Raw genomic sequence first — 25780 nt, 5'->3', positions numbered from 1 at the left:
TTTTAATATCTTTTATTTTTGTGATACAATTTAAATGTAATTTTAATATAACTTAGATATAATTTAAATATAAATTTTTTAATTGTATGTTTGCTTACACAATTAATTTTTTTATAATATTATTATTTAAAGCTTTTCAAATCCTCATGCTTGCAAACATGTATTTCTAATGATATCTATTTTAAGATAAAAATTTATTTATCTAACCGAAAGGTAGAAAAGAACTTATATTTTATTTAATTTTATATTCTATATTTTATTTTATCAAAAGATTTTATATTTTCTCGTATGAGGATCTAACTTGTAAGTTTTCTGTTAACTATAATATTATTTTTAATTTCTAGATTTTTGTTTATATTATGCTAACATAAAAAGATTTGAAAGTCGATTACAACTTTCAATAAAGACATATCTTATCTAATAATATATTGATCAAAATAATAATAAAGATGATAATAATAATAATAATAATGATAATTTAAAAGAATAAGTAAGAATAGTATGATACGGATAATGATAATGAAGATAATAATAATAATAATAATAGTAAAATATAATAATAACAATCACGACGATAATACGGAGGAAATGAAGTGAAAAACGACAATTTTATATTTGGTTGATAAAATAATTCTGCTGTTACCGATAATTTTCATTAGATAGATAAAATAGGGGATGACTATTATCGACATTTATATCTGATTGGTAAAACAATAATCTACTATTACCGGCGTTGCTCGATTCATAAAAAAGAAACTTATTATTATCATAAGCTTCGTGTAAAATTTTAATCTCTTGATGATGAACCGAATTTCTAACAATATATTCGATCTGAGTCAATATCTGAATTTTCGCTAATCAATCATTCTACGGAAGATGAATTCATACCACGATGGTAGAAATATACAGATTATAATAATATTAATGCGAATAAGTTTTGCATAAATTAATTAAAGGTACCTGGCACTTTCTTTTTGTTTTTTTACATATTATCAAAAAATTGTCACTTCCTAAATTTATATTTCATTTTCATAAATTAAATATAACAAAATATTCGGAACAAACAAATAATAATATAATGTAAAAGCAATATAATAATTTATTGTGTATATTAATTACAATTGTTTTAAGTTTTGGTATAAAAATTAATTATACATTTTACAAACGCAATATATATTTCATAATACAAATAAATTATATCGTAACTACTAGTAGCGTGATTACTAGTAGTGAACAATCTCAAATTATTGAGTTATATCCGCACCATAACCTTTTATTTTATCTATATTAGAACCTGGAAAGTCTGATATATAATCTAAATCGAAAAATAATTTCAATATTCTTTTAGACATTTTTGGGTTTTCTATACAAAAATTTCTATTTTTTGTTACTGTCATATTTTCTTCAGGATTTATTTTCGAATGTTCCACACCCTGTAATTGCATTTCTATATCGTTAACATTTTTTTCGACTGTACTATCATTTTTATTTGTATCATCAAAAGCGTTTTGGTTGATTTTATCATTTTTAATTTTTGCTTTTACTTTAACTCTTTCGTCGTTATCTTGTATCTTTGTACAAGGTACTTCTTTATTTTTGCTATCTTCCAATTCACATTCTAGATCTTCATTTATACGTTTTTTATTACGTGTCCGCTTGTGTTTTGATTTTTCTGTAGACTTATCATCAACTATAGTTTCTTCAATAACTACATGTTCTTCATTTTCGTCTAATGGTACATTTGTTACATTTTCTTCATGTTCATGTTTCTTTGTAAATTTCTTTTTACATCTTGTTTTTTCTGTAATTTCCTCACAAGTAACATCATCACCCATTGCTATACGTTTACTTTTCTTTTTTTTTTCTTTTTTTTGCGAACAATTTACGTTTTCTGGTATGTAAGTAATTGTGTCATCAATGTCATCAGTCACTATTATGGTTTCTTGTTTTTTATTTTTACTCTTCCTCTTCTTTTTCTTTATATCTATATTATTTTCTTCATACGTAGATTCTTCATTAGTTAGATTTGCATCTAAATTTTTATCCGAGTTTTCAACTTCTCTACTATTATTTGTACCTGCTTCTTCTGACGTTTCTTCTATTGTTTCAAGATTAAATATTCTTCGTTGTTTCTGCTTTTTATTCTTTTTACTTTTACACTCATTAACTTTATTATCTTTTAACTCTTGGGACATTGAATTAATGTCCAATGCTTCATTAATGAAACCAATTTTATTCGAAAGATTAACATCAACAAATTGTTTTTGTTTCTTTTTACGTTTCTTAGAATCAACTTCAAATTTATCCAATGTACCAGTATGTTTCTTTTTCTTACTAGAATCTGTACTATATTCCACATGATTATTAAATGTTACTCGCTTTTTCTCGTGTATCTCATCAGTTAAATCTAATGCATCATTTGTAAGACCAAGCTTTACTCTTGACACTTCAAATTTACTAGTTACATGACTTTCATTAACATCAGTATCTAAATCAAGAGCCATATTTATAAAACCTTCCTTACAATGTTTATCATTAGTATCAATTTTTATCTTTTTTGCAAAGTTTTGTTCATAACCTAAATTTTGTATATCTGAAGATTCTCCTTTTCTCTTGTTCATGCATTTTGTAGTTTCTTCGAGTACATCATCACTATTATGTAAATCTAAAGCAGGATTATCAAAAGTATAATTGCATTCAAGCTTTGACTTATTAGTTTGTTTATGATTAGGACTTTTGGATACAAATCCAAAACCTCTGTATTGTTCAGTTTCATTGTTAGATACATCCATACAACTTGTATTGTTTTCCTTGTCTTTAAGAAAATGTGAGGTTTTTTTTTTAAAATAATCAGTAATACTGCCCCTATTTATAGTAACTGTACCTCCTGTAATATTTTCAACATGTGCAGCATTGGTAATGTTCGCATCATTTTCCTGCAGTCCTTCAACTTTACTTTCCTTATTTAGAATATGTCTACTTCCAAGTATATCAGCTAAATCCTTTGCACTGTATTTCTTTACATCTTTTCCACGTGTAAATTTTTGATAGCTGTAAAGTGAAATATTTTCCGATTAAAACTGAAACATATTAAACATCTGTATCTTATAATAACAGTAATATAATATCCATACTGTACACGTGCACGACTTTGTTTAGATTTCAATTCTAATGATTGAGTACTGGTTACAGAATTTTCTGTATTTGTTTTTTTTATTAAGTTAGAGTCTTGATTTTCTTGTAAAAGATTCAAAAAACTATCAAATGCCTTTTGATGTTCCGTCCATGCCTCGTCTTGCTCATTTTTAAAACCAATACCTTCAAAAGATAAAAACTTAAATAGATTTATGTAATATATACATTTGTGTAATACAATATGCTTCTATGATATTACACACCAACTGTGTCATTTTTTACTTTAACTTTCACATGCTGTGTTGTACCCTGCTCGTTAATACCAAGACCTTTACCAGTTGTCCAACCCATTTTTTCTAACATTCTTTGTCCAAATTTATTTGTATCTAAAATATGATATATTCAGATTAAAACATATTAAGTTATATCTGACATCTAACATCTAACAATAAATAAAAATTATGATTAAGTTACAAATAAATTACAAAAAAGAGTAACTCGCATTGTTAATTTATTCTTATAGTATCTTATTATTTTTTTTATACCATTAGACCAATCCTTTCCACGTGGATTCAGCATCCATTTTTGCTTTCGACGAGGTTCCGCAAGCATAGCCATATTTTATTTGATAATAGATTCTTTTAAAAGAAACTATAAACAATTATTTTAAATCTTTTGAGTTTTAATTTGGTTAGTTAAGTCGATAAAACTGTTATATTTGACACGTGTGTAAAAAGATCAGTATAAGACAACGCCATGAGTTAGTATCGATAGAATAGATAATTGTTACGTGTAGGTCGATACAGCTAATATCTATTAAACATAGATCGATAAATTATCTAATGATATAGGTAACTAGATATTTCTAAGTGGATACAAAAGTAATCTGTTGTACCAACTGATTTAAAAGAAGTAGTTGTTCTCTCGTCCGTGTTTGATTTTTATAGTTAAGTGTTGTTTACAATTTTCAAGTATGATGGATGTTTGAACGTTTTGTATCTTGTATCTGTATATATACTATAATTATTTTATAATCATATCTATTTAAATATGCCATCTCGAGGTGAAGACATACTCAAAGGTTTTCAAGTGTATCCTTTTTATTAAAGATCAAATTTACGATATGATCTTATACATTCGGCAAACTTTACGAAGATACATACATAGGTTAAGATCAACTGTCAAAACGGAGTTTTCGTAACATAATATTTCTCTTTTTATGGTGTTATTTTTCTTAATTACTGAATTAATTATAGTAATTGGATGAATTTAAGAGATGCCGATAGTGGGAAAATTTTGTGGCAAGGCAATGAAGATTTGTGAGCATCCGAGTTCTCATAACCTATAAATAAGTGTACAATTTAGTGCTCTTGTATCAAAAAAGAGAATCATTAAATTTATTGTATTATTTAATTGTAGATCTATTCCTGACGTTGAACATGAAGCACGAGTACCAAAAAAGATTCTGAAATGTCGTGCAGTATCTAGAGAAATTAATTTCAGTTCTGCAGAACCAATGGAAAGGTTTAGATTGGAACAAAAAGTACTATTCAAAGGTCGTTGCTTGGAGGAATGGTTTTTCGAATTCGGATTTGTTATTCCAAATAGTACAAATACGTGGCAGAGCTTGATTCAAGCAGCTCCAGAAAGTCAAATGATGCCCGCTAATGTATTGAAGTAAGTTAGTTCTATATCGAAAAAAAAAAGACATTTAATTAATACTGATTTTTTTTTTACAAACAGTGGCAATGTGGTGATAGAAACAAAATTTTTTGATGACGACTTATTAGTGTCAACTAGTCGCGTACGGCTGTTTTACGTATAAAATGCTTGATATTTGGTCCATATTGGGATCTGGGACCAATCATTATATTAAAAATTTTTGTCACATTTGTGTAATGTGACACAGGGTTCTTATTATCTACAGTTTTATCTTTAGAATTTATTATGCACTCTCATAGTAACAGATATCTATTATGCAAAATTTATTCACTATTTTAAAATTCTGCAATGCTATGTGCACAATTTTATTTTTTATATGTATCAAGACGTATTTTCTTCAAAATGTTTTGCTATATAAAATAATTATTATAATTGTAATAGTTTACGATATTCTATTATAATTCTAGTATATACTTAAGGCACCCACACACAGAAATTTTACTCTTCAGGTATAATTATACTATAAATTTTGTATATATTGGAATACACTACAGCAAAAAAAAATAAATGTCGTAAGTAACAAAAATGACAACTTTTTCGTATATACATTAACCATTTTAAGATCAAGACCGTTAAATTAAAAAAAAAAAGATGTGAAGGGGATTGCGAAAGTATCGTACGTACTATACGTACTTTCGCAAATATTTCTGTAATATGAAGAAGCGTCATTATTTCAACTGCGATGAATTATAGTCTTATAAGTAAAGCCCAACGAGCGATATAGAAATCAGATATACTTTTTTGTACTGTACACCCGTACTATTGATTCGTGGTGTACAAGCAATACATTTTTGGGGCTTCACTACCCCTCTTGAGGGAGTTCACGTTGAATATACTCCGCGTCCCCTACTCTCGCTCTCTCTCTCTTTCTACCACGTACAGGTGTAAGAAAAAAAGGAGGAAAAGAGAGGAAAGAAACGGTAGAGTTGCAGAGCTGCTTGCCTATCCAAACGAAGTTCTCAACCACGTAGTGATTCGATTACCATTTGCGTATCTTCTGCCAGGCTGTTACTCTGTTGGCCTTTAAAAAAAATAAAGAATCAAGTGAAAGAAAAGTATAAATTTAAAGAAGGGCAAACAAAGTGAATATTCTTTTTACAAAAAATGGATTTGAAAGAAGAAGACGAAAGCGGTAATGAGGGCAGTAGACAATTATTTTTGGTTGGTGCACCGCGTGACCCTTTGGTATCTACCGGTGCGATCGTCGCCTCCGGAGGAGCTAACGACGAGATCAATTCTGGAGGAGACCTACAGTCAACTGCTCTGGCCGGTCTGATGAGCACACAATCTTCGTCGGTTTGCTTTCCTACAAAATTCAGTAAGTGCACCCTGCTACCCCGGATCTGATTTAATTAACTGCTTCTCTCTCTCTACATGTCGGCCTGCAAGTTGGGGTAGAGAGAGACTCAATTAAATTATTGCTAAATGCATTAAGCGGATAGGCAGCCCTTTTTTTAAATAGAATTAGTGATAATCAGTTTAACTGTTATGAACCGTTTTACTCAATGATGAATGCAACGAGATTAAACATGATGTACCGACGACTGCGACGGGAGCGTGGTTCATCTCTTTCCGAGTGTTTCCTAAATGTTAACGACATTATATACGAGCTTGCGTGACTATGAATAATTTCATATATTCAAAAATATAGGATACGTTTATACATTATCAAAAGTGTATTCAATTTGAAATCTCGAGTGTACAAAACTTTACCGTAAAAGACTGTGTCTCGATATCCTCGAAGTTATCTAATCGTAAATTTACATCAAATCGAAGAAATACGATATTCACTCTCTGAAATATGTTTCTGATTTTTGTCGTGTATCTTAAATGTTTAACGCAAAAGTTAGTGAATTAGATTTGTTACATTTGTGTATACAGCATACGATTTTTCGCCAAGTCCTGGGAACGAAGACAGACAATCGTCCGGAGGAACTGGCAAAAGAAAGCAGCGAAGATACCGTACCACTTTTACAAATTTTCAATTAGAAGAATTGGAAAGGGCGTTTCAGAAAACGCATTATCCTGATGTTTTCTTCAGAGAGGAACTTGCCCTGAGGATAAAATTAACCGAGGCTAGAGTTCAGGTAGTACGTCTTCTAAATATCTTGTTATATCGTATTGCACTAAACACTTATCTGGAAAAACGTAAAATTAATCAATTACCTCAATATTGTCTTATGCATATTTTATATACATATATAAGACAATATCAATATTTTTATATGCGTATTTGAAAATACTTTTTTTTTTTTTTAGGTATGGTTTCAAAATAGACGAGCCAAATGGCGAAAACAGGAGAAGCAGTGTAAAGTTGCAACTCACCTAACATCTTATCTTCCCACATCGGATTGTCAAGAAGTGCAACAGCAACAGCAATCTGATCATTTATTACTTGAACCACCATTAGGTAGCCCACCACCTATTTACCTTGGAATGGAATGGGCTGGTTTTTCACCATATAGCAACACAGCCACGGCTTCTCCTCTTGTAGTAAATGGTATGAATAAGCCACCGGAACAAGAAACAGATGACAATCCATTACTAGATCCTGAGCTTTTACAATTAAAAACATCGCGTTCTTAATGATACAAAATCCCCTCAAAAAATAAAATCTTGTAGTTTCCTAATTTCGAAACATCAATCTACATAACGTTCTTTGATTAAAAGAATTAAAATTATCTTATATGAATAAGTGCGGCAATACAATTAGTCAAGAAAAAATGTATTGTATTTTGTGCAATATATTGATAAGATGGAATTAAGTGGACCAAAAAAGGTACCTTGAATGTATCTCAAAAGTAACTAGAGACTGACGAGATATCCAGATAATAGATAAAGAAGCAATGTATTTTGAGTATTGTTATATAGATTTTGTAAGAAAAGGCTTATACTTAAAACTTTTTCTCGCTTAATAAGCCTGGATATGATCAAAATGCAATAAAGGATGTATGTTAATAGCCATTATAAATTTGGAAAGAACAATAAGATTAAGTTAACGACAATTAATAAAGTTACCGATATGACGCTACATTTGCTAATTCTTAACGTAAGTAATTCTTTACTCCGGCTTAAAATAACATCCTCTTTATTCGATGTGCATATATTACAAGTCAAGGAATCGACTAAGATATTAATCGCTCGATTTAGGAGCACATAAGCGATTCAAGATGCTCCCTTTAATCTTCGAAATGACATTAAGATTTATCATAAAGCGTATGGATCTTTTCTGTTCGAGATTCTATGTTGAGAAGAAACGTATAATCGAAGAAAGAAAATTGCTTTAGAATTGAAATCCATATATATTGGTGTCACAATGATGAACTGAACGAAAAAGGGAACATCCCGAGGAAATAAATTAGTGATGCCTTTCGCGATAAGGTTACGCAACATAGGAGTACTCATCGGCACTATTTGGAGTACGTTCGATGTACTGCTTATCTATCAACGCTTCAATGCACTTTTTGATCATGCCGATGGAGGGTGCAAAAGTAACTTTAGACTGACCAAGTACCTGTAATAAATTTTTACATTTATAAATGTTCGAATAGTATTGATCCGAATTATAAAGAAATTCAGAAAAGAGAACAAATTTCTTCGAAGGAATCTTACCTCTTGTAAAAGTTGATTATGTCTCAAAAGTTTTCGACTTTTCATTATACGAACTATAGCTGCTTGCAGGTACAATTTTCTATCATCGTCGACGCTACGGTGTGTCGCCTCAGCATCATGGGGCGCATCACGTTGCAAAGCTGCCGTAACACGGAACTTCGTTCTTTTATTGTGATAATCAAAATTAAGCGTAAGAATCGTGTCTTCCTCCAATTCGCCCTCCGTCGATTTCTTCAGAATTTTACAATCGACGAGGCTCACAGCATGCTTCACTAATTGATCGTGCGATAGATGTAACGATGCCGCTGCTTCTTTGCACTGTATAGCATCGCACTGTTCAAAAAGAAGTAATAAAGCCATCTGATACGTTTGCACCGTCACCAAATATGGCTTTTTCAAGTAATTAAATTTTAATTCTCCTTGGCACAAGTGATGCAACCAGGTCAATTTTCGACCACTAAATTGCGCATGATAAAAAGATTCAAAGGCCTGTACAGATTTTTCTAATTGTTGCGGAACGTGAAAAGGACCAGGCGAAGGTGGCAAACCTAAGGGCCACGCTCCAGCTTGTAATACATATACCACGAATCCGATGCCTAATTGATTGTCCGCGTCTCTTTCTCTGAGACTGGCTGTAAATTTCACATTTAGATCTGCCGATACGGACATGTCGGTAAACATACGATGTAATTTATTCGTAAATTCATATCCACAGGCTTGTTTTAAACGATCGATCATGGCCTCTTCCGCATCCATTGATTGAGATTGTTGATGTATCAATCTCCTAGCCAACATACGAGCGTAAAACTTTTGGAAAACGTCTTTGTCATCGACGTACTTGAACACAGTTATGGATCGTCCCAATTTTTCCTCTATTTCGCCCTCCGATGCAACTTTAGTAGATTTTTTTAGAAGTGAGTCACAGTATTTGGCAAGCTACATGAAAATAGTATCCGTTAACTTTATCAAACAGTTCGGTTTAAAGATCGTATTTTCTTCGAATGAAGCAATAAAATTATTATTACGTACGAGTTCGGGTGCTCGAGCTGGTTGACGCGGAACTGGTCTATGATTGACGACAGCTGAACACGCTTTATCGAGAGCACTTATAAAAGCTTGATCTCCTTTGAACACATCTCCAATTAATTCAGAATATTTTGTATGCACGTCCAGCATGCTTTCTACAAATTGAGTGTATACCTAAAATAATGCAAATTTTTCGTTGAATCTTGTCGATTTTTAATGTCTTTAAAATCAATAAGACGATTTGTATTTAACATGTTGTTAATCTTACATTTTCACCTTGTAATGGTCCGATCGCTTGTAATCCTTGCTGCGTGATGTGTTGAGTAAATTTCTGTACAAGCGGAGCTAATCCAGATGGTAATGGCCTTAATAAAGCATAGAGTAAAGATAAATCCCATCTGCGTTCGTTTTGTATCATTGCTTCTGCTTCCGCGTGTAACCAAGAAAGATGCGCAGCTACCATTTTTTCTTCACAGCACTGACTTACCTATAGAAATTATTATTTGATCACTTCTATCGTTCTTTCGTTTCGAACTTATACACTTGTTCTTGTTATTCATTAAACAAAAAGAGAAACGTACTTTAGGCATTGAACTAACGTGAAGAAACTTGTACGTGCGGAGTTCTTCTAGATTAAGTCGCCATGTAACTCTTTCCATGTAACGAGTAACGTCAGATTGTTGTAACAATTCAGACGCTTCTCTCGCATAAAATTCACCGGTAGTCTCCAAAAATGGTTTTTCAAATATTTCTTGATACATCTAATTAATAGCAGATGTTAATGTGTGTATATTAGTTTTAATTCATTAGTATATCAAGTTTTAATTATTTTGTGATAAAAATATAGTTTTATATTATGATATAAAATATGTTCTTATAGAAATTATTCTTACATCTAATTGTCCTTTCACTTTATATTCTTCTACCCGCACAAAACTCTGTATCACTCCACAAATCACGTCGGTTGTAGCAGGTGGTGCCTCACCTATCCTGTCCGCATTAATGCTTTCTAGGAGAAGAGAGACAAGAGATTTTCTAAGCGGCGCTATCATTCTTTTTTTCCAAATATCTAAGCCCAATTCACCGATTTCCATCTGCTCTTGACAATCAGCGGACATAGCCGAAGAAGTGCCATAGATAAGTTCTGCTTCGGATAGTTTCTGCTTTTTAATGTGTTGTTGATTTAGATACAAATATAGACAATGTAGATAGTTTATGCCTTGTGAATATTCTGTCCAGGCACGATGGTAAGCCTGAAGCAAACCAGTTTCACCTTGAGCACGAACTTTTGTTAATAATTGAGAAACATGATTATCCAAAAACCTTTTTGTTTCATTGTATAATCTATCTGCCAATGGTTCTGGATATGCAACACACAAGGAATACACATCGCTGCAACAAGAATTGTTTAATCAAGTTCATTTATACCAAAACATTTTTCTTTCTGTTTACAAGGATAAATCTTTATTTAAATTGTTAATATACCTGAATCTGTCATTCCACGTAGCACGAGGGACATTGGCTAATGTTATTACTCCTTTAACAGTTTCTTGCAAAACGTCCCAGGTTCTAGTAAAATCTACTCTCTTGGGTTTTAGTGACATCCTTTTCCTTGATCCACGGCCAACAAATTCCCCGATTTGAATATTAATAAATCAGTAACTACCTATATAAACTTTAAGGTATAATTCCTAATATCACAATCCTGAAATATGAAAAGATTCTAAGTTATTAATTTATGATGGTCCTTGCATCGCTCAGTTTTTAAAGAAAATGAAATAAAATTTAATGCCTAAATGTCAATGTTCTTTGTTTATAGATTCTTAAAGCCAAGTTCTTAAAATATACTCCAAGAATAATCTGCAATATATAGTTAACAGTCCGAGCATAGAAGGCTTTGTCTGCATGTTTTGTGTATAATGCGTTGGTGTTTAAAAATAATATATAAAAGTGAAATACACCGTGTACATATAAATATAAGGAATTTCATGGTCGCTCTAATTCTTGTCTTTAATCCAATTAAAGATACTTATTTAGATCTATGATCCTTGGAGTTATTTCTTATTAACATTGATTTAAGAGAGCACGATGATAAAAAAGAAAACAAAAAATATATAACTACGGAATAAATCGAACGTTACTCGAAACACTTTAGGAACTGTAGTATCGAAATGTAAATCTCAAATTCGATCATCGTTTTTCACGTACACGAATGATGACTTCGCACCAAATTTTAGTTTTTTTTTTTCGTTAAAAGAAATGTGATTAAACGATGAGAAATTGGAATCTTTAATGAAGGTGCATACACACACACAGGCACACACGCACGCACGCACGCACACACCACACACACACGTATATATATTGCGAGTTACAGCTGACTCTACTTTACACAATCCAGATGTTCGCGGGATCGAGGCCACTAACCAAAAAGTCAAAGGGGGGACAAAGAGCGCGAATCCTTTCGATTAACTCAATGATCTCTGATCGATTTCAGCCATCACAGCGACGGACCTGTTCTGGACCGCTTATTTTTGGCGTATCGCGAGTCATTCCCCGTTGCAAAATGCATGACACTTGCAATATTCTGCGATGATCGAACGCATATTTATTTTTCTTCTATATATCGAGAACACGGATTCTCGTCCTTGGTTTATTATTTCTTCTCCTTTATACACTTATCTCCTTTTCACTATTACTTAAATCTTGATGAAATGAACGTTAACGGAAATTTCTTTTTTACTACACCATTAACGCGACTAAACGTACGCAAAATATTCTCTACCACTCTCTGACGAATCTCTTAATAACATCGTACAGCCATACTTTTTTTTCTCAACTTTCGACTTTCTGGCTATCTTTGGAAGAATAGTAGAAGGGGGAAGAAAATAGATGGGCTACCCTACCGTCATGACTGGCGCTATCTAAAAACTCTATGTAGCAAACGTAGTTCCTCGATCGCACGCCATTTTTCACTTTCCTATATTTTTATCCTTCTAACTTGTTGTTTTGTTCATGTCGTTATATACTTTTGACTTTTAATAGAAAAGTAGATATATTTGTCGTGACATCGTACAAAACAATTGTTTATGGATATTTTTTTTTTCTTTTTTTTTTTTCTTCATTAAAAATCACCGAGATAAACATCGAAATTTGCGCGCGAAATAAATTAAATATGGCAGACTTTATACAACTTTGATCTTTTTAAATAGAAGAGATGTAGTTGTATGTATGTACGTCACACTATGACGATAAAGATACATTTTTACTATTATTGTAACATGTAATTAAAACTAACATTTGCTAATATATATATATATATATATATATATATATATATATATAATTGATATTTTAATTTAAATGAGATACTGTTGATATATTAAACATTATCCACTGATCTGAATTGCAACTTCAAATGAACTTCACTTTTCATACTTTGATTTAAGGTAGCACGTCTATATAAGACGTTGTTTATGCATCACTATCTATCTTGTGTATTTCTGGTTGTACATAAAGATTTGTGTTGATTTCCAAATACGCTATATTAATTTATATTATTAAAAATGGTAAATATACATACATTAATTAAAATGATTTATTTTTATATTCTTATATGTATAAGTAAAAGATAGTAAAGAAATTAATTTTTAATTTGTATATTACTGTCAAATTTACAGATGACATTGCATATTTTCGATAATATAATATAAAATAATTTTTTATTAGAGATCTAAGCACATCTTGTTTTATGTATTTAAAATGTATTTAAGGTTATTTAGAGATAATTTAACAATAAATTCTTTATGCTGTTTTATAATTTTATAAACAAAATCAATGTGTTTGTCGTTAGAGTATACTCGCATACAATGGTGGAGCAATAATAGCTATGAAAGGAAAAAATTGTGTGGCAATAGCTGCAGATCGTAGATTTGGTATTCAAGCACAAACTGTGACTTGTGACTTTCAAAAATTATACGAGATGGGACCACATTTATATGTTGGACTTCCAGGTCTTAGTACCGATAGCCAAACAGTAATGGAGAGACTACGTTTTCGTTTGAATTTATATGAATTAAAAGAAAATAGAAAAATTCATCCTAAAACTTTTGCTGCAATGATATCAAACCTTTTGTATGAAAGAAGGTTCGGTCCGTACTTTATAGAACCAGTTGTTGCTGGTTTGGATCCTGTTACATTTGAACCATTTATTTGTAACATGGATCTGATAGGTGATTTGAATATACCAGATGATTTTGTAGTTGGTGGAACATGTACAGAACAATTATATGGTATGTGTGAATCATTATATGAGCCAAATTTGGAAGCTGATGACCTTTTCGAAACTATTAGTCAAGCTTTGGTAAATGCATGTGATAGAGATGCAATATCTGGTTGGGGTGCTATTGTCCATATCATGTAAGTATTTAAAAGTATATTGTTAACCCTTGTTAATGCTAAATGAAATTTATAATATCTATTTTTGTTGCAGTGAAAAAAATAAAGTTACAACAAGAACAGTTAAGACACGTATGGATTAAAATATTTTTCTATCATTATTTTATGTCAAAATCAACACAGAATTCTTATAATTATTGTTATCAGTTAAGCTATGCAAGTGATTGGCAAAAAATAATTTTCAATAAACTGCTACTGAAATAAATACTATATCATTCATTTTTTTATTTTTTATCTATATATAAAAAATTAAATAAAGGAAAAGATAAATACATATAACATGGAGATTTATTTAATTATCACTATTCAATCTTTTTTTATGATCATTAGAAATTTTTTAATATTTTATTTATGAAAATATGAGTTTTTTTAATGATTCATTTGAATTATTTCCGTTTATATCATTACGCTTTAATTTTACAATTTACATTAACTTAAATAAATAATTTACTAATTTATATTTATTTCTTATGGCGCATGTCATTCTTGGGCAAATGTTGCCGGATGGTGTGCTATGTTTCGCGCACCAACTCTAATTTGTTATTAAATGAGAGGATTTATTAAATATAATGACTCTCAATATGTTATGTACTACATTTCGAAGACTAGCTATTAATCCACGTGGTATGTATGAAATTGATAATTAATTTTATAAATTTGAAAAGAAAAAATTTAATAAAGTAAAATTACCTAACCTTAAAGTTAATTCTCAACAAGGCTAGATTATTATTTAATAGTATAATTTGTGTATAGTAATACTTTATAAGCTATAAAAATAATTACGTGGTATTATAAAACTTGTTTTTTTTTATGGACTGTTTACTTTCGTAATAATCATTCATTAAATATTTTATATAATGTAACCTTAATTATACAACTTAGATTTTTGCTTCTAATCGAAATAGCAAGTAATTTTTAACTATTATATTTTTAGGTACTTTTCCTGTAAGATGTTATTTTAAACACGAAGCTATTTTAAACAAGGAAAAAAATATTATCCCATTATATCGAAACAATAATGACGATATATATAAAACTAATTTATATTTTAATATAAAATTTGCACCAAGAACATTAAATATTGATTTTGAATTACCTGTGAATAATGATATATATAAAAGTATCATTGATATACCTATTACAGGAATATCTAAAATAGAAAATCCAAATAGATATTTACCTATTCATCATGAATTACCTGTACCAAATAAATCTATGGAACTTCCTACAATTGAGAATATTATTGAAAAGCAAGCTGTACGTATGATAGTCATCAGACGACGAAAAATGAAGAAACATCAGCGTAGGAAGCTTAGAAAGAAAATGAAATTTTATTGGAGAAAAATAAAACAAAGAAGAGAATTATTGAAGGAAAAAGCTTTCCAGGCAGAGCAAGTTACACTTATAAAACAGGCAGAAAGTTTTGATCCTGTAAAATATGTAAATGAAAGACTTCAAGAACTGGATAAAGAATATATACCAAAAACATACAGAGGTGAAGTATTACCTCAAGAAATGATAAAGAAATTTATAGAAGATAAAAAACGTAAAAAAGAAGCTAGAAACAGTATACCTAAGTTGACTTTGTAAACATTAAATTGTATTATGATACAAAAAATCCTATACAACTTAGTTTTTCAAATTTGAATTCATGCTAGCAATGCTTACCTTTATCTTTAAATAGAAAATGTACATGGAAATAAAATAAAGTATCACAAGAAATTTCGTAGATAAATCTTTATATTTTTTCTTTTGTAAAAAAAATAAGTCACTCATTGTATTTTTTCTTGAGGACTATTTTGTACAAACTACATGTAAAATAGAATTAAATATATCATTTTATGTACAAAGATGACAAATTAAACGTTATAATAAATGATAAATATCAAAGATTTTCTTATTCATATTTAGAACTAATTAACCACAGCTAAAAAAAGAAATTTTTCCAAATCTGCTATGATTTAAAAGATCTACACATCCATATATTAAGTTTTTTTACTATTTAAGAAATATTTTCATTCCATGGTCGTTAGTCATTTATATACAAGCACTATAATATAAAATAATACTATATCATATACAATAAATAGCACCTTTTGTTTAATTGTACACATACCGGTAATGTACATAGGAATATGTTTATTAGAAATAATGGTAAATGTACTTTCAAAGGCATTATTATTATTATTATTATTATATTTTTTCTTTCTTTTTTTTTAATAGATCATGCCTGAGTAATTTTATTGTACGCATTTACAAAAATGTTCAAATATTGCATTTATTATATTAAAAAATATTTATAGCATAATTATTTTGTATTTAACTATACAGATAAAGTTTGTGATATTGATTTTAATAAGTATATCTGCATCTGTTCTTATCAATGAGTATGTATAACATATAAATCTAAAAAATTTATTATCCTATCTAAAATACATAAGAATCATTGTGGCTAGATTTGTTTAAGTCTTTTGAATGCTGCAATTGCCCCTTGTAATTTTTTGAAAGCAATCATTATTTTTTATTCATTTTTTTTATCAATGTTATATCAATTGTCTATAATAATAAATAATATTGGACACAGGTTTTTTTATATATCATATTTGTTAAATCATTTTAATTTGTGTATGAAAATTTTGCAAAAGGTTAAATAATAAAATAGTCATATTTACTTGAATAAGGTATACAAGTGCTGTAAAATAACGATTTAGAGAATTAATAAAGTAAAACTAAAATAAATTACATATATGTATACATGTGTAGAATATTAATGAATAAGATGAACATATGTGATGCCATTGAAAAGGCAATTCAAATATCAAATGAGGATTTCAAATAAATCTGTATGAAATTGAAATTTATTAGAAATAAAATGTATGAATTAAATTATTCTTTAAAAAAGCTGTAAATGACAAAGTTAGTTATTCTAAAAAGTTTCTAGAAAGATTGGTGGGAATAAAAAAAATGGATCACAGTTGAAATATAAGGCACCTTGATACTAAGTAATAAGTCAACTTCTATTTGTAGTAGTATCATCTGAATTCGTTAAAAAAAAGAAAACAAGAAAAAACAAAACAAAAAAGAAACAAAAATGTAAAAGTTTAGTCATTGGTACCATATGACATAACAATTGCAGGACCTTTACACATAAACATTATTCTTAGAAAATGAAATTTATCAACTCCATCAAGGCAAAACCTGGCCCTTTTTAATTTCTAATACTTGTGGGTTGTTACGTATTTTTCCAGTATACAAACTATTGCTCCTTCCAGAGAAGTAATCTTCTATTTCTTGAAGAGTTTTACCTTTGGTTTCGGGGAGACATATGTAAAAGTATATTGTACCGAATAATGAAATACAACCATAAAAAATAAAAGTACCATGACTCGTGAGCGCTTTATCAAAGAAAGGATACGTTTTTACAACTATAAAGATAAAAGAATGCGCGGTCATTGTCGTTAAGCCACCTATAATACCTCGGACTTGTACGGGATATACTTCTCCGATCATTATCCAAGGAATGACTAAAAATCCAAGGGTACATGTGACCGTATATGAAAATATACAGAAAACTGGTATCCATGTAGCCACGAATGGTAAGTGATTTATTTCCCAATATTCCTTTAACCACATATAGCCACCTAATCCAATCATAGACAAACCGCAACCCACAGACGACACCATAGTAAGCGATCTTCTACCGCAACGTCTACACGCAATGCAAGCAACTATTGTAGAAACTAATCTTACTATTCCCAAAATGACCGCTGCCAAATACTTATTTATCGTTGTTCCGGAATCGTTAAAAATTTCAACCGCGTAAAATGTTATCACGTTCGTACCAGAAAATTGGTAAATCAAGAAATATATAAAGAGTAAAGTATATGGCTTAAGAGCATTAGGTTTAAGAAGTGCGCAAACAATTTCACGTAATCCAGTTAATCGTTTGAGATTATTCTTATTAGAGAATTCTTCCAACACTTCCATTTCTTGATCTATGTTGTAGTTATTATCGCGAAATTGTTGTAAAGCTTTTCTCGCTTTATCCGGTCTATTTCGAGAAATTAGATAAGACGGAGTTTCGGGAAAAATGAACATTAGTAATAAAGCAGCAAGTGGAAGAATTCCACTGATAGCTGCGCAAAGATTCCATGAGAGGAGACTTCCTAGAGCGTATTCTATTAGAACACCCGTACTGACACCAACACTCGACATTGCTGTTAACATTCCTCTAAGATGCGGTTGAGTCACTTCGCTGGCATATACTCGAGCTGGTGCACCCACCATACCAGATCCAAGCCCAACAAAAAATCTTCCAGCATAGATCATGTGAATGTTGGTTGCAGCTGCAATTAATATCCAACCAAGTAATGCTGGAATTTCTGTGATAATCAAGGATCGTTTTCTTCCGAACATATCCATCATGTATCCTGATAATAAGCAACCAATTGGAGTACCGATGGATGACATGCTAGCTAAAAGTGGAAAATAATTATTTTAATTTTAATTCAATCTTAACATCGTGTTTGCTTGTTTATTTTTTTAAATAATTTTTGATCTTATACCTATCCAAGATTCTTCCGACGATCCTTGAACAATTGGAATTGTACTATTAGCTTCTTGAAGTTGAGGAAGTGCTATAGCCGAGAAGCCAAAGGTCATTCCGGTGTTGATGGTTCCTAGTTGAGCTACTAATGCCGCTAAAACTTGTCTTACAGCACTACCTTTGTTAATAGATCTCGCATTTTCTGGATCATTATGCTTATCATTTGCCGTTAAATTAATCTTCCCATCATCCAATATGGGTGTTTGTATTTTTGGTAGTAATGCTGAGTCTACCAATGACGTCTTCTCTACATTGTTTAAATCTGACGTTTTTCTGAAAATATCAATTACAAACATAATTAGATTAATATAAATTTCTTAAGTTTTTTATTTATCGTTTTTGTTAAATTAAAATAAAAATTAAAGGAATGAGAAACAGTTATACGATATTTTTATCTACAAATAGATAACAAATAATTGAATTTCTTGTTGATAAAGATTTATATATATATCTATATACGAGAACAAATTGAAAAATTTGCATCTTTTTAGACGTATAAATACATTTTTCTTAAAGTGAATCATATCTCAAAGTGCAAAAAGAACTACGAATATTTTATATTGTACTAGCATTTTTTATTTTATCTGACAAATAAATTCTGTTTTCTGTTTGACATATGTATATGAACAAATATATATATATATATATATATATATATATATATATATTGTATATAGGTACACGTATATATGTATGTCGTTGAAATCACATTGTCAGAGGGAATATTCGAACCTAGCTTCGAAGTTTGGCTCGTTTCGTGATCACTAAAATAAATTTGACCTGAATTCGAGTTTCTCCTATGTATGCCATCAATTTTTGCTTTCTACTTAAAAACAAAGAACAATAAATCTCGGAAATGTATTGTCACGGTGTTTACATAAAATCAATCATCTGTCGATCAGCTGTTAACAATGTCTAGTCCATTATTTCCAATGACTTTCCTTTTGTATTGTTTGACTAGCAGAATAGTTCTCGATTTAACATAGTCATCCGCTGATCTTTCGTTAAATATTTATCGACAATCAGTTTATTATAATATATGAGAGAAAAAAAGAAAATAGTATTTTCTTCAATAAAAATTGATCTGTTTATATATATATATATAAGTATAGATGCATACGTATACATTAATGCTTTTATTTTTAAGAAAAAAAAAATGTATTTAATAAAATTTGACTTTTTCCTATATATATATATATATATATGTATGAATATACATAGATACATACACACCGATGCCTTTTATTTTTACACATCATGCAATTTAATCAGTGTGAATGCAGCTTAACTAAAATTAACGGTGTCGACAAATGACAATTCGTTTATTCTAGAACATTCTTCTTTCATATTTTTCATCAGACATAATCCGTTATAATTCGTTAAAGAAAAGTAAATAATGAATATCGCAAAAGTAGATTGAATTTTTTACTCGTTTTATTTCATTAGAGATAGTCGTGTGAAAGGTAGAGATTCTTGCTAGTCGAGAAAGTTCCAGAGGAAATTAATTGATTACAAATGAGAAAATGTGTGTGCCTGTTTGTTTGTATGTTTGTTTGTGGGTGTATGAATAGAGCTGGTCATCCGTATATATTATTTTATCTATTCGCTTTTTATCTATCGCTTTTTCTATCTTTAATTAATTTATTAATTAATATTAATCGATTTCTAAAAAATATATGGATATGTGTTTGTTTGTCTGTATGTTTATGTATATTATTTTTCAATATTAATTTTATCTACTCAATCTTTTCTTTTCTTTTTTTTTATATTGATTTTTTACGAAAATTAATCAATTTAAAAATAAGAAAATGCCTATTTGTTTGACTATTCATTTTTCGATATTATTTGATCTATTTAATACATTTCTTCTTTATTTTATTTATTTATTTATTTATTTATTTATTACAAGAAGTATAATAAATGAAATGCATTATCAGTATTTTAATGATCTTTACAAAGGATCTCGAATGTATTTTATAAAAAATTGTTAAACAATTAGATATTAACGAAATTCACGTTTTATACTTATCATTTTATTATAAAACATCAATTATCGATCAATGATCCGATTGTCTTAATCGTCAATAATAACTTATTATTGTTCTTTCATTTTCAGATTCCAATATAAATTGATGATCTTTGCTATTAAACTATTTTATAAAAATTTATACATACCTACGTGTTGATGTACAACGTGAAACGAATATCGTATATCTGTCATCGTAATCATTCGTTTTACATGATTGGAAAGAACTTTCGCAACACGTTGAAAGTAACATTTGCAATCACGTGGAAAATGGATGGACGATGAAAGGCGTAGTTGTTTTCATACGAGATTGCTCAATACATATGTAGGTATATATAATATATTATAAATTTGTATATAACATGTAATATTATATACATATACGTGTGTGTGTGTGTGTGTGTGTGTATTAAAAATAGAAATTCAAAGGAAACTATAGAAATTCTATATTGTAAACAGATCAATATTTATTAATGAATACTTTGATATATTTCTGAAAAAATATTTTTATCATTTTAGATTCTCTTTTTATTTTTTTATGATTCATACTTGTCTCGCAATACGTTAAACAATGTTTCCTTTGTGTGGTTTTATCTTTTCTTTTGTACTTTGAATTTAAACAAAAAAATGTCTTTTTTTCTTTTCTTTTCTGAAAAAATTATTTTTCGAAGTGATCATACTATTATAGAAATGAATATGTTTTTACGAAGTCAAAAGATGGACTAGTTGTTTCTTTTTCTATGTCATTCTTTCAATCCCTTCAATTCAAATTATTCTTATTATCTCGCGAAACAAGAATATCTTTGTTAGTCGATAAAAGTAACGTCTCCACTACGAACTTCGAATATATATTACAAGATCAATCTCGAGATCGAAGAACTCATTAAAAGCGACATATTTGTTTATATGTTTATATCAAATCGACTATCACTTTTATATTATTATTATTATTATTATTATTATTATTATTAGTAGTAGTAGTAGTAGTAGTAGTAGTAGTAGTAGTAATACATTAACGCTTACTCTTAATGATTCACTTCGAAAAATGTAAAAATAATTATTGAAATTCAAATGTACATGATGATAAATGTTATCTATTGAATATTTTCTCTCTTTTTTATCGATCGTAAATTCAAAATAATAATGATAATTTTGTTCGTAAAGCAATAATCACCAAAGTTGTGTTTTCAAATGAATTGCGTGTATGTGTGTATATATACATGTATTTATGCGTTAATGCATATGTATGTACATAGATATATATATATATTCATACGTATCGTCATAATGTCCTTCTGTTACGATTTTTACATGGATAAACAGAATGTCTTGGAAAAATCGCAACGTATCTTCTTTCGCATTCACAAAGGTTAACACGATTCATGTACGAATAACGAAGCAAAAGACCTGAGAATACTAATACAGTACATAGAGAATTATTTTTAAACTTGCTCCAAGTCGTTTTTCGCGGACTTTGTCTTCGTCGTTCAATTAGTCTAATCGTTGTTACGTTTTTCCATATTTGCTCGACTGCTATTTTCATTTATTTTCGCGTTAGAATCGTATCTACGTTTTATAAACTAAATAATTATAAATTAAATTTTTCTTCTCTCCTCCGTGAATTACAATTTGTTTTTATTACCAATGATAACAGTTTCTATTTTGAAGGATATCCTATGAAATATTAATAACAGAGAAATCTCTATGCCAGTTTATACGAAAAATATAAACACTAAGTATTTCTTGGCGTTACTATCAAGGTTGTATTTGATTTTCCAATTGTTCAAACAGAAGAATATAGAAGCTTTTATATATATATATAAATATAAATATATAATATATTTTATATATGTAATATATAGAATAAATCAAATGTTTAATAATTATAAAGTATGATATTTTTTTGTTTCAAAATCAATAATGATTTTTTACGTCGATTGAGAAATTTAATTTTTAAAAGACATTATTCAAAGAAGTGTTACTCGGTAAAGTTCGAGTAGACGATCAAACTTGGCTGTCAGCTTATTTATTCTTCAGCAGTACTTTTAAGCGATGCATATTAATAGATGAATTGCATCATTTACGCCGTATATTATACACTAAATAGATATCAAATAGAAATAGAGAAAGAGAGTAAGAGTTAACATCCCTTATCAATTATCAACACTTTTATTCTCTTTCACTTCTTGTCTCGTTATAATCGAGGCAGAAAATCGTGCAAGATCTCGGCATTCTTCGTGAAGTTTCGGAATTCTCCGTAATGTGGTATATTAATAACCCGACTACTAATCAAGAGCGAAAACGATAAACAATCGTAAACGTAAACGAAACGTAACCTTGGCATAAAATCAACGCGTTCGTGCGAGCACATTGCATCGCACGTTGCTTCGAAACTTTTCTGTTTTGAATCTTCGTCGAGATCGATCAATCAATCGATAGAGAGATTTTTTACCTTTCGTGATATGTATTCTTGATAAAAATAATGTTACGTAAGGCTTAGATTGAACGATGCCAGATGCTTTGGTTGTTGATGTTTTTATTTTAACGATGACAAATGTGATATTTCAAAGTCGTGTTCGGAGTATCAGAACATTTATAGATCGTGAATGGATTTGTTTTTCTCGTGTGGGTTTCGAAAATATTGTTCTAACTCGATCTAATTTTAAATTAATAAAATCTCAAATAAAATTTATATCTTCGATAGATAGTTTTGTTCTTTAGAAAGAACAAGAGTTAGAACTACTGTGTCTATACATACGTATTTAAAAGGGCATATACATATGTAACAAATAATAAATAACAATAAAATTCTCTATGTTTCAAATTTCGCACTTGTTAGTCATATCTATGAATTCAATTTTGAATATAGCCAATACCACGTGCAAACTAAAAGAGATATTTTCAAATTTAAGAGAAATACAGTAAGAAAAAGAGGACGAAGTAATGAAATAAAAATGGAAGGAAAAGATTATCCACTCACTCAGCCATGACGTCGATATTTCTTCTGCTCCTTCTTTTATCTTTTACTTTTCCCCTTCGTTGACGATCACTTGTCACGTATTTTCCTCGTTGAAGAGACAAAGAGTCGAACAAGTATATGTATATTTATATATGTACAAATTATCACCGGATATATATATATATATAGAGAAAATATAAGTATAGTCGCGAATATATCACAGTTCGATGATCACAATATTAAAAGAACATCTTATATATGTATATATATATACGTATATTTATCACACTTCGAGGAGACTCTGCGTTTTCTTGCCTCTCTTCTTTTATCTTTTTTGACAATAAACAAAATTTATACGATTTCTACCTTTTTATTCTTCAAAACGTATTCACGTACTTGCGTTCTTTTTTTCTTTTAAAATGTCTCGCTTAAACCGATCGTACGACCGATATGGTAAAAACCTTCGAGAGTTCTTCGCCATGAGCTATTCATTTGCGTTCGATCAGTTATATCTTCTTTATCTTTATCTCCTTTTTCTTCCTCTTCTTCTTCGTCTCAACAAAAATTTATCGATCTCGATGAAGTATTTCTACGTATCTATCGATTTATCTTGTAAAAAATTTAAGAAATAAAAGAAAAATAATACACAGTGAAGATGTGAATACTCTCTCTTAACGTTGGCGGGAGTAATCGCGCGGAGCGAATGCACTCACAGAACCGAGCGACAAAGCATTTATACGTCGATCTACCTCTCTCTCTCTCTCTCTCTCTCTTTCTTTCTCTCTCCTTCTCCCTCGCCTATCCCTCTCTCTCTCTCCTCGAGTTGCGCGCGCACAGCGGATCGCTAGTTCGAACTTAACTTTTCGGAGTCTCGACAATGTTCGTACTGACATTACGATTATGGGGATGATTGTGGATACGCGAGGTATCGAACGTGTACTCGAACACGTTCTTCTCTCGTGATTGAAGAGAAAAAGAAATAAATTTGGCCACGTAAACTTGATGACGTACGTTATCAAAGTTACTGAGATCTTTGTGATTTCATTGTTTCTTTGTTTTACTATTGATAGTTAATATACTTTTTATCTTTATAATATTTGTAATATATTCTATAAATTATATTATATATATATTCTAAAAATTAATATGTATTATTATACATTATGTAATACTGCATAAATAAAGATTATCTAGAATATTCTAAATGTGTCAGATGTTGGTATAACCTTTGACTTTTTATTCATCTATGTAAATTACTAGCGGCACAAAATTTCATAATTTTTTTTTGGAATGTTTTCATATGATATTTATGAATCGTTTTCATATGCTTGTCTGTAAAACAAAAAATTATTTCTAACAAAGGCAAAGACACGATATTAATTTTTGTAAATGAAAAACCTCTTTTTTCTCACAATAAAACTTCTTTTTTGTTTTGAACACATTGCTATCGAAGAGAAATGGGTAAAAAATAATTGAAAATAAAGCGAGATCGTAAAAGTCACGAGTGATTCGCAGACGCAGTGCTATCACTCTAGATGATAAAGTCTAATGATGAAAATTATCACTCGGGGGAGTAACACGTTATATACTTTGTTAAGCGAGTATAGAATTAGGCTGTAAACGCGTGTGTAACGTGGGAGGAATTCTACGTTGTCCAACGTAGAATCGACGTAACGATATGTAACGAGATACTTACACGTATGTATATGTATATACATTTCTAGATATCTCGTGTGTATATATATATATTATATATATTATATACTATATAATGTATATATATATATATATATATATATATATATATTCTACAATATTTAACAAGAAATATTTACGAGAGAGACGAATTTTTTGATGCACTAAATTATCGTAAGCTCTTTTATAATTACAGAAAATTTGATTATAATTATATACATGTTTAATCGTAATTACTGTTGCAATTATTACGCTATTATCGATTAAAAAAGTATACCTATATATAGATATTGTTTGATGATAATTCGATCTTAAATTTTTCGGATATATTCATCGAATTGGAATAATACACATTAAAGAGGCAAGTTCGCGTTTCATTTAATTTGTATCTTAGAATCGATAAAAGATTTACGAATGGAGTCTTATCGATAAAAAATAATAGCGTTCTCGCTTATCATATTGAGGAGTGACGAGGAAAAGAAATATCGTCATAACTGTTTTCCGTGCTGTCTTCTCTTATATTAGAATTTTTTATTTATTA

General features: G+C 29.6%; 8 protein-coding genes across 18 annotated transcripts in view; 4 read left to right on the top strand and 4 right to left on the bottom strand.

Moving 5' to 3' along the window:
- Nucleotides 1–1087: 1087 nt before the first annotated feature.
- On the bottom strand, nucleotides 1088–3933 carry LOC122633083 (MATH and LRR domain-containing protein PFE0570w). The gene is made up of 4 exons (XM_043821034.1): nucleotides 3681–3933; nucleotides 3399–3521; nucleotides 3135–3318; nucleotides 1088–3051 (listed from the first exon to the last, which is right to left on the bottom strand). The coding sequence occupies exons 1-4, from the start codon at nucleotides 3751–3753 to the stop codon at nucleotides 1245–1247; spliced, it is 2187 nt and encodes a 728-aa protein (XP_043676969.1). The 5' UTR covers nucleotides 3754–3933; the 3' UTR covers nucleotides 1088–1244.
- Nucleotides 3934–4065: 132 nt separating this feature from the next.
- Nucleotides 4066–5383, top strand: LOC122635278 (retinal rod rhodopsin-sensitive cGMP 3',5'-cyclic phosphodiesterase subunit delta). Its single transcript, XM_043825725.1, has 4 exons — nucleotides 4066–4226; nucleotides 4392–4454; nucleotides 4555–4812; nucleotides 4879–5383. Exons 1-4 carry the CDS (start codon nucleotides 4186–4188, stop codon nucleotides 4958–4960), a joined length of 444 nt encoding a protein of 147 aa, XP_043681660.1. The 5' UTR covers nucleotides 4066–4185; the 3' UTR covers nucleotides 4961–5383.
- Nucleotides 5384–5451: 68 nt separating this feature from the next.
- LOC122634740 (homeobox protein ARX-like) lies at nucleotides 5452–7888 on the top strand. The gene is made up of 3 exons (XM_043824427.1): nucleotides 5452–6175; nucleotides 6739–6944; nucleotides 7117–7888. Exons 1-3 carry the CDS (start codon nucleotides 5962–5964, stop codon nucleotides 7441–7443), a joined length of 747 nt encoding a protein of 248 aa, XP_043680362.1. The 5' UTR covers nucleotides 5452–5961; the 3' UTR covers nucleotides 7444–7888.
- A 40-nt stretch (nucleotides 7889–7928) lies between these two features.
- On the bottom strand, nucleotides 7929–12360 carry LOC122630077 (cullin-2). Of its 7 annotated transcripts, none has more exons than XM_043815435.1 (8): nucleotides 11883–12360; nucleotides 10981–11200; nucleotides 10389–10887; nucleotides 10077–10256; nucleotides 9764–9982; nucleotides 9499–9669; nucleotides 8470–9405; nucleotides 7929–8371 (listed from the first exon to the last, which is right to left on the bottom strand). In XM_043815435.1, the coding sequence occupies exons 2-8, from the start codon at nucleotides 11097–11099 to the stop codon at nucleotides 8240–8242; spliced, it is 2256 nt and encodes a 751-aa protein (XP_043671370.1). In that variant the 5' UTR covers nucleotides 11100–11200; nucleotides 11883–12360; the 3' UTR covers nucleotides 7929–8239. The 7 variants fall into 7 exon arrangements, with proteins under 7 accessions (XP_043671370.1, XP_043672234.1, XP_043670519.1 ...); XM_043816299.1 differs by having other exon boundaries at nucleotides 11888–12360; XM_043814584.1 differs by having other exon boundaries at nucleotides 11923–12360.
- A 547-nt stretch (nucleotides 12361–12907) lies between these two features.
- LOC122630630 (proteasome subunit beta type-3) lies at nucleotides 12908–14163 on the top strand. The gene is made up of 3 exons (XM_043815349.1): nucleotides 12908–13064; nucleotides 13349–13914; nucleotides 13988–14163. The coding sequence occupies exons 1-3, from the start codon at nucleotides 13062–13064 to the stop codon at nucleotides 14034–14036; spliced, it is 618 nt and encodes a 205-aa protein (XP_043671284.1). The 5' UTR covers nucleotides 12908–13061; the 3' UTR covers nucleotides 14037–14163.
- A 189-nt stretch (nucleotides 14164–14352) lies between these two features.
- LOC122627998 lies at nucleotides 14353–15688 on the top strand. The gene is made up of 2 exons (XM_043809758.1): nucleotides 14353–14577; nucleotides 14888–15688. Exons 1-2 carry the CDS (start codon nucleotides 14523–14525, stop codon nucleotides 15541–15543), a joined length of 711 nt encoding a protein of 236 aa, XP_043665693.1. The 5' UTR covers nucleotides 14353–14522; the 3' UTR covers nucleotides 15544–15688.
- LOC122627976 (facilitated trehalose transporter Tret1-like) overlaps nucleotides 15681–25780 on the bottom strand; it is an 11503-nt gene continuing 1403 nt past the window's right edge. Inside the window, exons 1-3 of one of the 3 annotated variants that reach the window (XM_043809733.1) lie at nucleotides 23566–23705; nucleotides 18519–18832; nucleotides 15681–18428 (exon numbers count right to left, since the gene is read on the bottom strand). In XM_043809733.1, the coding sequence (XP_043665668.1) occupies nucleotides 17140–18428; nucleotides 18519–18832; nucleotides 23566–23573 (1611 nt within the window). In that variant the 5' untranslated portion in view covers nucleotides 23574–23705 and the 3' untranslated portion in view covers nucleotides 15681–17139. Of the gene's footprint in view, nucleotides 18429–18518; nucleotides 18833–20734; nucleotides 20905–23565; nucleotides 23706–25780 lie in introns of those variants that run through there. The other 2 variants (XM_043809717.1, XM_043809727.1) reach the window with 2 other exon arrangements.
- LOC122627915 (chloride channel protein 2) overlaps nucleotides 23566–25780 on the bottom strand; it is a 42424-nt gene continuing 40209 nt past the window's right edge. Inside the window, exon 16 of one of the 3 annotated variants that reach the window (XM_043809607.1) lies at nucleotides 23566–24327. The gene's annotated coding sequence lies outside the window, so the exon portion shown is untranslated. Of the gene's footprint in view, nucleotides 24331–25780 lie in introns of all 3 variants that reach the window. The other 2 variants (XM_043809598.1, XM_043809578.1) reach the window with 2 other exon arrangements.

The sequence above is a fragment of the Vespula pensylvanica genome, chromosome 1, assembly GCF_014466175.1.
Source record: "Vespula pensylvanica isolate Volc-1 chromosome 1, ASM1446617v1, whole genome shotgun sequence".
Classification (NCBI taxonomy): domain Eukaryota; kingdom Metazoa; phylum Arthropoda; class Insecta; order Hymenoptera; family Vespidae; genus Vespula; species Vespula pensylvanica.
The sequence above is the reverse complement of the archived record's forward strand: the minus strand, read 5'-3'. Positions and strand labels throughout refer to the sequence as shown.

Excerpts from the sequence above, each read along its gene's own strand:
- LOC122633083 (XM_043821034.1), bottom strand. The coding sequence starts at position 3,753 with ATGGCTATGCTTGCGGAACCTCGTCGAAAGCAAAAATGGATGCTGAAT. Across the intron at positions 3,319-3,398 it reads AGTAAAAAATGACACAGTTG|GTATTGGTTTTAAAAATGAG; the intron begins GTGTGTAATATC and ends TATCTTTTGAAG. Across the intron at positions 3,052-3,134 it reads CAAAGTCGTGCACGTGTACA|CTATCAAAAATTTACACGTG; the intron begins GTATGGATATTA and ends TTCACTTTACAG.
- LOC122635278 (XM_043825725.1), top strand. The coding sequence starts at position 4,186 with ATGCCATCTCGAGGTGAAGACATACTCAAAGGTTTTCAAGT. Across the intron at positions 4,227-4,391 it reads ATACTCAAAGGTTTTCAAGT|TAATTGGATGAATTTAAGAG; the intron begins GTATCCTTTTTA and ends AATTAATTATAG. Across the intron at positions 4,813-4,878 it reads ATGCCCGCTAATGTATTGAA|TGGCAATGTGGTGATAGAAA; the intron begins GTAAGTTAGTTC and ends TTTTACAAACAG.
- LOC122634740 (XM_043824427.1), top strand. The coding sequence starts at position 5,962 with ATGGATTTGAAAGAAGAAGACGAAAGCGGTAATGAGGGCAGTAGACAA. Across the intron at positions 6,176-6,738 it reads TTGCTTTCCTACAAAATTCA|CATACGATTTTTCGCCAAGT; the intron begins GTAAGTGCACCC and ends TTGTGTATACAG. Across the intron at positions 6,945-7,116 it reads TAACCGAGGCTAGAGTTCAG|GTATGGTTTCAAAATAGACG; the intron begins GTAGTACGTCTT and ends TTTTTTTTTTAG.
- LOC122630077 (XM_043815435.1), bottom strand. The coding sequence starts at position 11,099 with ATGTCACTAAAACCCAAGAGAGTAGATTTTACTAGAACCTGGGACGTT. Across the intron at positions 9,406-9,498 it reads CAGCTCGAGCACCCGAACTC|CTTGCCAAATACTGTGACTC; the intron begins GTACGTAATAAT and ends ATTTTCATGTAG. Across the intron at positions 8,372-8,469 it reads ATAATCAACTTTTACAAGAG|GTACTTGGTCAGTCTAAAGT; the intron begins GTAAGATTCCTT and ends AATTTATTACAG.
- LOC122630630 (XM_043815349.1), top strand. Across the intron at positions 13,915-13,987 it reads GGTGCTATTGTCCATATCAT|TGAAAAAAATAAAGTTACAA; the intron begins GTAAGTATTTAA and ends TTTTTGTTGCAG.
- LOC122627998 (XM_043809758.1), top strand. The coding sequence starts at position 14,523 with ATGACTCTCAATATGTTATGTACTACATTTCGAAGACTAGCTATTAAT. Across the intron at positions 14,578-14,887 it reads ACTAGCTATTAATCCACGTG|GTACTTTTCCTGTAAGATGT; the intron begins GTATGTATGAAA and ends TTATATTTTTAG.